The 10000-nt window shown below is 45.8% G+C and overlaps 1 protein-coding gene across 45 annotated transcripts in view; it reads right to left on the bottom strand.

The window, feature by feature from the left end:
- LOC110495438 (tensin-1) overlaps positions 1 to 10000 on the bottom strand; it is a 244205-nt gene that overhangs the window by 44646 nt on the left and 189559 nt on the right. For all 45 annotated transcript variants that reach the window (XM_090207794.1, XM_090207798.1, XM_090207783.1 and 42 more), the window contains 8 exons: positions 9390 to 9439; positions 8404 to 8575; positions 8200 to 8250; positions 7849 to 7971; positions 5952 to 6016; positions 2290 to 2373; positions 621 to 733; positions 396 to 456 (listed from right to left, as the gene is read on the bottom strand). In XM_090207794.1, the coding sequence (XP_090063920.1) occupies positions 396 to 456; positions 621 to 733; positions 2290 to 2373; positions 5952 to 6016; positions 7849 to 7971; positions 8200 to 8250; positions 8404 to 8575; positions 9390 to 9439 (719 nt within the window). The remainder of the gene's footprint in view (positions 1 to 395; positions 457 to 620; positions 734 to 2289; positions 2374 to 5951; positions 6017 to 7848; positions 7972 to 8199; positions 8251 to 8403; positions 8576 to 9389; positions 9440 to 10000) is intronic.

Raw genomic sequence — 10000 nt, 5'->3', positions numbered from 1 at the left:
TTACGGTATCCCTCCCTGTACACATAGAACCCTAGAGTTGTGTCACTGACAATCTATCTGCCTGCCTGCCCCACCAGCACACACTGACACACACATCTCTCTCTCTCTCTCTCTCTCTCTCTCGCTCTCTCTCTCTCACACACACACACACGCACGCACGCACGCACGCACGCACACACACACACACACACACACACACACACACACACACACACACACACAAACAGATGGAGATTATTAAGGGCTAATCTCTTAACAAGGGGTGACAGGCTTGAAAGTACTGTGGGCTGAGAAGGAAAGAGGGATAGAGTGACAGAATCTGAGAGTAGAGAAAACAAGCCCCCTGAAAGACAAATCAACCTACAATGCAACAGATGAAAACTAAAGAAACATACTATATCCCTGATGTGTAGACTGGCTGCATCGCCTGGTAAATCTTCAGGAAAGGACGACAGCCTGCGAAGGGAAGAAAAGAAGAAAAGAAGAAAAAGTATTCCAAAATGAAAACATTATTTATACTCATTGAATGAAAGGCATTGAAGAAAAAATTAAGATACAAAAAAAATGAATCATTAATAATCTCTAATAATGAAATAAATGCTCTCCTGTTGCAGACTCACCTCCTTTGGACTCGAAGTTGGGGATGCCGTGCATGATGACGTGGTGCAGGAACAGAGGCTTGTTGTTAATCTTGATGTGGCCAGAGAGCAGACCACTGAAGTAACGCACATACCTACACACATCCACACAACACAGTCACAGCGTGAAACAGAGGGACAATCCTTCAGTGTCATGCACCATGAGTCTGGCAAGCAAGACTAGCAAGCACGCCCCATCTATTATCAAAGAGGCTTCGCACACTATGGAGATGTCAGAGTGAATTGGAGTGTATGAGGACCAGGCCGCTCTGCCTGCCAGGCAGGGGTATGTTGTGTTGTGTTGGTGAGCTCTGTCTGCCAGGCAGGGGAATGTAGTGTTGTGTTGGTGAGCTCTGCCTGCCAGGCAGGGGAATGTTGTGTTGTGTTGGTGAGCTCTGCCTGCCAGGCAGCCTGTTAATGATACTAATGATGATCATGCAGAGTGTGACTTCTGTTCCAGAGGTCGGCCCATCTCCCCACCACCCCTTTGCTCCCCCTGCGCTCCGCTGGCAGCCGCCAGATGGTTCGGTCTCCCAAATGAAATTAGGTCGGAGCAGGAAGCAATCACAGACCAGCTGGGTTGTGTAAGGAGCTCCCTGTGTAACAGCGGGGTCACGCCGGAAAACACGGCCACACAGATTCTGACATATTACAGTTACTACTGTACAGAGATATATATATATATAATGTTGGGCTGCCACAGAGATCAAGTCTGGACAACCATCCGCCATTTTGGCTCAGAACATTCCACTCAAGGATCTAACCTAGATTCTAATCTAGAGTGGACTTTCCTCACAAGAATGTTGATGATGATTTGATAGTGATACCTCTCAGTGTGTTTCTCTATATGGTGCGTTTCTACGGCAGCGTAGCAGTGCTGAGATCCACCCCCCCTCCCAATGTTAATGTGACACATGCCAGACCATAATAAGTTCAGACTGTGGGGAACTGGCTGGGGGATAATTATATCTGAGTAAGGAAACAGCAGCTGGTCAGAGGCCTAGTGCTGCTACTGCTGCTGTTGCCTGCTGGATACACCTGGGGTTCCCTTATCTGCCACAAACTATGGATCCCGGATCAGTTTGTATTTACTCAGTAATGACCTATGGCTAGGACTGGATCTGACCCTAAATCAGTTCTAAGCGCCACCAAGAGTTCCCTTACAAAGCCACCTGTTCAGCATGCCAGATCACTGAGGAGGGGAGGAAGGAACGATGGATAGTAGTGTCAGAATGAACTCTGAAAACCATGTAACCTTTCAGCGCTCAGTGGAATCCTGGAAAATACAAAAACCTGCTAGGCTTTCCAAAAAACATTATTCCTCAATTATGTCAATTAGGCTTCATTGGGAGGATTAAGGGAACAAAAAGGTATTTCCTGTTTGGGACGCACTGGGAGCGAGCGACTGAGGAGAGGAGGATAGCCTTTGAAACAGTGAGAGTTACACCAGGTCATCCATTGACTGGATTTCACTCTGAGAAGTCACGCCCATCCCTTTACCCTTGTTGACTTCTTCAATATACAGAATGAAGGATACACATTCTAAGAATGGAATCCAGCCGGTTGCTCTCACCAAGGGATCAAACTCATCCAGCCTATAGGAAGTTGTAGAGTGCAAAAACAAGAAGTGAGCTAGTAAGTGGTAACTGACCTTCTCTGCGACGGTTGACCCACAGGAAGTGCTTTGTCTTCGTAGAAGCGCCTCATGGCGAACCTGTCCAGTGCCTGGTCAGCACTGAAGACCACAGGAGAGACAAAGGTCATGATCGGCTCTTCTTCACTGAACACATACAATATACTATACAATAAGTTTGCCCTGAAATGACCCTGAAAAGTGTCTTCTCCCTTAAAAAACATAATTAATCGACCGTGTCCCTTAAGAAGTGTCCTTAATCTACAGCTTTTCATCTTTTGCCATCCCCACAATGCTACATTATCCCAGTATTATTATCTGATCAATGTACAGATGTAGGATCTTAATTTGATCACCCTGTTGCAGGAAAACTTTCCTGAAATGCAGAAAATGTTTAATTTATAGTGTATTTGAGATTAAAAAGTATTCTGAAGTTCAAAAATGTCCATGAATTATAATCCACATAATAATTCAAAAATGTTGACCTTTCCTATTCCTTAGTGAAAGTGTAAGATTGTAAGTCCCATCCCCCACCCTGAAACATCTGGAGTCTTTACAGGGTATGACATATGTACTGTAAATGTTCCTCTTTATTGACCAAAAATACACCAGAGCCTGAGCAGAATGTTTTGGCATAACAACCACATCAGTGTTTAATTTGAGGCCCGATCCCGATTCCCTTTGGCCTATCTATCTGTTACAGATCTACGTGCTTGTCCTGACATCACCCCAAGTTTTTGTCTTTAAACCGACAGTTTACTTGCTGAATTGACTGCCTTCAATTCCAATTGAAAACTCAAAGTAAACATATAGAATGGACAAATGTCTGTTTGTATTCATCTGGAAATATCTGGGAACTTTAAGGATGTACGGAACTTCAAGCATGGTGGTGATATTGAATGAATACATTGTTCCATGTTGACTAATAACAAACAGGGTACATGAGGTCAGTTTGTCTGAGGTCAGAAGTCTCTGGTACCTGGCTGATATGTTGACTAATAACAAACAGGGTACATGAGGTCAGTTTGTCTGCAGTCAGAAGTCTCTGGTACCTGGCTGATATGTTGACTAATAACAAACAGGGTACATGAGGTCAGTTTGTCTGAGGTCAGAAGTCTCTGGTACCTGGCTGATATGTTGACTAATAACAAACAGGGTACATGAGGTCAGTTTGTCTGAGGTCAGAAGTCTCTGGTACCTGGCTGATATGTTGACTAATAACAAACAGGGTAAATGAGGTCAGTTTGTCTGCAGTCAGAAGTCTCTGGTACCTGGCTGATATGTTGACTAATAACAAACAGGGTACATGAGGTCAGTTTGTCTGAGGTCAGAAGTCTCTGGTACCTGGCTGATATGTTGACTAATAACAAACAGGGTACATGAGGTCAGTTTGTCTGCAGTCAGAAGTCTCTGGTACCTGGCTGATATGTTGACTAATAACAAACAGGGTACATGAGGTCAGTTTGTCTGCAGTCAGAAGTCTCTGGTACCTGGCTGATATGTTGACAAATAACAAACAGGGTACATGAGGTCAGTTTGTCTGCGGTCAGAAGTTTCTGGTACCTGGCTGATATGTTGACTAATAACAAACAGGGTACATGAGGTCAGTTTGTCTGCAGTCAGAAGTCTCTGGTACCTGGCTGATATGTTGACTAATAACAAACAGGGTACATGAGGTCAGTTTGTCTGAGGTCAGAAGTCTCTGGTACCTGGCTGATATGTTGACTAATAACAAACAGGGTACATGAGGTCAGTTTGTCTGCAGTCAGAAGTCTCTGGTACCTGGCTGATATGTTGACTAATAACAAACAGGGTAAATGAGGTCAGTTTGTCTGCGGTCAGAAGTCTCTGGTACCTGGCTGATATGTTGACTAATAACAAACAGGGTACATGAGGTCAGTTTGTCTGAGGTCAGAAGTCTCTGGTACCTGGCTGATATGTTGACTAATAACAAACCGGGTACATGAGGTCAGTTTGTCTGCAGTCAGAAGTCTCTGGTACCTGGCTGATATGTTGACTAATAACAAACAGGGTACATGAGGTCAGTTTGTCTGCAGTCAGAAGTCTCTGGTACCTGGCTGATATGTTGACTAATAACAAACAGGGTACATGAGGTCAGTTTGTCTGCGGTCAGAAGTCTCTGGTACCTGGCTGATATGTTGACTAATAACAAACAGGGTACATGAGGTCAGTTTGTCTGCAGTCAGAAGTCTCTGGTACCTGGCTGATATGTTGACTAATAACAAACAGGGTACATGAGGTCAGTTTGTCTGCAGTCAGAAGTCTCTGGTACCTGGCTGATATGTTGACTAATAACAAACAGGGTACATGAGGTCAGTTTGTCTGCAGTCAGAAGTCTCTGGTACCTGGCTGATATGTTGACTAATAACAAACAGGATACATGAGGTCAGTTTGTCTGAGGTCAAAAGTCTCTGGTACCTGGCTGATATGTTGACTAATAACAAACAGGGTACATGAGGTCAGTTTGTCTGCAGTCAGAAGTCTCTGGTACCTGGCTGATATGTTGACTAATAACAAACAGGGTACATGAGGTCAGTTTGTCTGAGGTCAGAAGTCTCTGGTACCTGGCTGATATGTTGACTAATAACAAACAGGGTACATGAGGTCAGTTTGTCTGCAGTCAGAAGTCTCTGGTACCTGGCTGATATGTTGACTAATAACAAACAGGGTACATGAGGTCAGTTTGTCTGAGGTCAGAAGTCTCTGGTACCTGGCTGATATGTTGACTAATAACAAACAGGGTACATGAGGTCAGTTTGTCTGCAGTCAGAAGTCTCTGGTACCTGGCTGATATGTTGACTAATAACAATCAGGGTACATGAGGTCAGTTTGTCTGCGGTCAGAAGTCTCTGGTACCTGGCTGATATGTTGACTAATAACAAACAGGGTACATGAGGTCAGTTTGTCTGCAGTCAGAAGTCTCTGGTACCTGGCTGATATGTTGACTAATAACAATCAGGGTACATGAGGTCAGTTTGTCTGCGGTCAGAAGTCTCTGGTACCTGGCTGATATGTTGACTAATAACAAACAGGGTACATGAGGTCAGTTTGTCTGCAGTCAGAAGTCTCTGGTACCTGGCTGATATGTTGACTAATAACAAACAGGGTAAATGAGGTCAGTTTGTCTGCAGTCAGAAGTCTCTGGTACCTGGCTGATATGTTGACTAATAACAATCAGGGTACATGAGGTCAGTTTGTCTGCGGTCAGAAGTCTCTGGTACCTGGCTGATATGTTGACTAATAACAAACAGGGTACATGAGGTCAGTTTGTCTGCAGTCAGACGTCTCTGGTACCTGGCTGATATGTTGACTAATAACAAACAGGGTACATGAGGTCAGTTTGTCTGCAGTCAGAAGTCTCTGGTACCTGGCTGATATGTTGACTAATAACAAACAGGGTACATGAGGTCAGTTTGTCTGAGGTCAGAAGTCTCTGGTACCTGGCTGATATGTTGACTAATAACAAACAGGGTACATGAGGTCAGTTTGTCTGCAGTCAGAAGTCTCTGGTACCTGGCTGATATGTTGACTAATAACAAACAGGGTACATGAGGTCAGTTTGTCTGAGGTCAGAAGTCTCTGGTACCTGGCTGATATGTTGACTAATAACAAACAGGGTACATGAGGTCAGTTTGTCTGCAGTCAGAAGTCTCTGGTACCTGGCTGATATGTTGCTGTAATGCATGTAGGCAGCCACCACCACTCCTGTCCTCCCACGGTTCCCCTGCAGAAAGAGAGAGGGGTAGGGGGAGAGAGAGGGAGATATGGGGGAGGGGAGAGAGGGGGGAGAGGGAGAGAGAGGGAGGGAGAGGGGAGAGGGAGAGAGGGGGGTGAGGGAGAGAGAGGGGGGAGAGGGAGAGAGAGGGGTAGGGGGAGAGAGGGGGGAGAGGGAGAGAGAGGGAGGGAGAGGGGAGAGGGAGAGAGGGGGGGAGAGGGAGAGAGAGGGGGGAGAGGGAGAGAGAGGGGTAGGGGGAGAGAGGGGGAGAGGGGGTGAATAGGGGGGAGAGAGGGAGATATACTTTTTGAGAAAGAATACAAGGCTATTTTTAGTTACACACTTGAAGGCTGAATAATGTTTGTACCTGCAGTGTAGTCATGTAAATGCTGTACAGTGAGTTAGATTTGAGTGACCAGGCTATTTTCAAGCCAAACTGTCACATATTGAATTTGATCAAACTGCCTTGTTCCATTTATCACAATGACATTGTTTGTGGTCAAATTCAACTGAAGATAGAAATGCAACACTACCGGAGAAACCTTTGACCCTCAACTCTGAAACAGCAAGTGGAACATTTCTGACTGGGGCGATAACAAATAGCATTTAATCAAATTAGGCGTTTCTGAATGGAAGCAGTTCTTCCATCTTGACCAAAAGCTTCAATTTCAGGATGAGGGGGAAATTAAGTGTTGGTAACCATGGGGATGCTCTGTTTGCTACCACTTGTGGTACATATTGAATAAAATGTTCCCCCACAGACCCACAGAGTTACTACTCACTATTCAGCTACATTGACTCAAAGTCTTTAACACTGATTGATAGAGACTTAGTCGTTTTTTGGTGAGTTACTGTTGTTGACATTGGATCATTCATGACAAGTTGTATGATGAATCATTGGGCCTGAGAGGTTGGGGGAGGAGGATGTGCTGCCAAAACACAGGCAGCAGCAGCAACAGCCTCTATTAGAATCAAATGACTCTCATGTTCACTGGATTTCTTTGTGATATACAGCTTCAGTCTAACAGTCTGCAGTTAAGAACCATTTAAGTGTTTTACCAGCAATACTAGAATGTGGAGGACTTGTCTTCCAACTACAAGACAGCTTGATTATCCCACTTTGTCCAATGAGGTACAGGGAGACAGTTTGGTGTTTTACCTCCTTACCAATGAGGATGGAGGACCCTCTACTGTCCTTAACACAGTGGACCACGGCATACTGTAACACTCCCGGGAAGAAACCCTTCCTTCCTCCCTTCCCTGGAGTGATCAGAGATCTGTAAGACCACGGGACCCTGTTCCAATACCCTGACTATGTATCCTTCCTTCCTCCCTTCCCTGGAGGGATCAGAGATCTGTAAGACCACGGGACCCTGTTCCAATACTTTGACTATGTATCCTTCCTTCCTCCCTTCCCTGGAGTGATCAGAGATCTGTAAGACCACTGGACCCTGTTCCAATACCCTGACTATGTATCCTTCCTTCCTCCCTTCCCTGGAGTGATCAGAGATCTGTAAGACCACAGGACCCTGTTCCAATACCCTGACTATGTATCCTTCCTTCCTCCCTTCCCTGGAGTGATCAGAGATCTGTAGGGTTCCAATACCCTGACTAGAGATCTGTAGGGTTCCAATACCCTGACTATGTATCCTTCCTTCCTCCCTTCCCTGGAGTGATCAGAGATCTGTAAGACCACGGGACCCTGTTCCAATACTTTGACTATGTATCCCTCCTTCCTTCCCTGGAGTGATCAGAGATCTGTAAGACCACGGGACCCTGTTCCAATACTTTGACTATGTATCCCTCCTCCCTTCCCTGGAGTGATGTGTCCGACCACCTACCTTGTTGTGAAGCACCACTACATTGTGTTGGTCAGCGTTGAGCCAGGTGTCCATGGCCTTGCACATGCTGCAGATCTTATCCAGGGCAGGAGCATAATGGTCTGGCCAGCCAAACTCCAGCACCTACAGGGGGCCACACAGACCACTATCACATATCAAAACTTCCACCGCCACCATTGCATTTAGGAGAGTTGTGTGTGTGTGTGTGTGTGTGTGTGTGTGTGTGTGTGTGTGTGTGTGTGTGTGTGTGTGTGTGTGTGTGTGTGTGTGTGTGTGTGTGTGTGAGTGTGTGTGTGTGTGTGTGTGTGTATGTGTGTGTGTGTGTGCGCGTGCGTATTTGTGTGTGTATACCTTGTGGTTAAGCTTGGTGATGTCATTCCTCCGCTCGCTTAGGTTGAGGAGCTGAAATCACAAAATCCACACCAATAAGCATGAGAACGATTTCAGGAAACAGTTGTACATCAGCAACAGGACGTGACAGGGTGCATGAAAAGCCACCACACCAACAGACAGGCCCGGTAGTGAGGTAGAGCAGTGGCAGGACAGGGGTCTCACCAGATAGTGTTCCCCGTGTTTGGAGGCCAGCATGGAGGCCACCTCCTTGATGTTGGAGGTGTAGCTGCGCTCCTCCGCTCCGCTGGGGAAGGAGACAGAGATGATCCTCTCGGTGATGTACACCAGGTCCACCTCATAGTTCTCATCCATGGCCTGCAGCAGACTGATACTCCTGGGGAGAGGAGAGAGGAGAGAGAAGAGAGGAGAGAGGAGAGAGGAGGAGATGAGAAGAGTGAGGAGATGAGGGGAGAGGAGAAGGGAGGAGGGGATAGATAGTTAGAGAGGTGATGTACACCAGGGCCACCACATAGTCCTTCTCCAGTACTGAGTGCTGAGTGCTGATCTAGGATCAGCTTCTCCCTGTCCATATAACCTTGCTCCTTATGATCTAAAAGGTCAAACTGATCATAGATCACCGCTGCTACTCTGTATGAATATGGCCCGTGATATCTTACAGGGTTTGTAGATCAGCACTAGTCTATGAAGCTCTTCCTTGGTGGCTCTTGTGTGTGGTATCTATTATCTAGCATATCTTTGATGTATGAGTCTTCAGTACTGACAAACCGATGTGATTTATGTCTATGGTAATTGGAAAGTGGCGTCACATGATAACACACATGTTTTCATAAACATCTTCAGTCCTAGTTTTTCAGTTCAGAAGAAAGTGTTCTGGAATGATCCAAGCGAGTATTGCGCAATCATTCTGATCAGCTCCCCAAATCCCGACTCCCAGCTGGCTGTTAGATGGGAAACGTAGCTGGAGATACAGGCATGGTTGTCACAGTGATCTGACAACAGGATAGAATACATCCTGATGGGGTTTTGATAGGCCTGTGTCCATGGATTTCAGTGTGTGTTGAGCGCTATGGGCATCAATGAACCGAAACGTGAGGTCAGAGAAATAGGTGTAAACGTGGCTGTATACTGCAGTAGATGAGGAATAGTGACAGCCTGGATAGTGAGGGAAAGACAGTGGTCTCTCTTACCGTGATGGCCTTCGTCTAGTCTGCTCACTCTTACAGGACCTTGGGGTTCCCTACAGAGAACACAGAGAAGATAGAGCACACACTCAGTCTCCTTGATCAACTTGGCATTGTTTGTGTTTGACGTAAGTGTGCGAGTGAGTGTAATACACAACTGCATTGTAAATTCCACATTAAAGCACACTGCATCTGGTCTTCTACTATATGAAATCCAAACACAACTGGATGGAATTTAGCCATGATGAGATGCGTCCATTGCGTTGAAATAACATGATATCCCTGGGGACTTACTTGTACCCAGTGTCCCCATCCTCAGTCTAACTATAGAGAGAAAAGCAGTGGAGAATATCGAGGATTCATTTCAACAACGAGGGTGATTAGCAGTAGACAATAGGTCACAGTGTTCAGACACAAAGTGCTGTGTTCTAAAATAGATGCTGTCGGACAGCATCACATAGTATTACCGGGGTATTAGCCTGTCTATGACCCTGGTGACGGGGTGGTGATGGGTTGGTTGGTTAGTGGCATGTGGCAACAGTCTTAAACAGCTTTCTTTGCTCATCCCCTCATCTCCTCGTCTCCTTTCCTTCATGGTAATGTAATCCAGCAACATT

The sequence above is a fragment of the Oncorhynchus mykiss genome, chromosome 18 (genome assembly GCF_057628025.1).
Source record: "Oncorhynchus mykiss isolate SJ-2025 chromosome 18, ASM5762802v1, whole genome shotgun sequence".
Lineage (NCBI taxonomy): Eukaryota > Metazoa > Chordata > Actinopteri > Salmoniformes > Salmonidae > Oncorhynchus > Oncorhynchus mykiss.
This window is presented reverse-complemented; position numbering and strand designations above follow the sequence as displayed.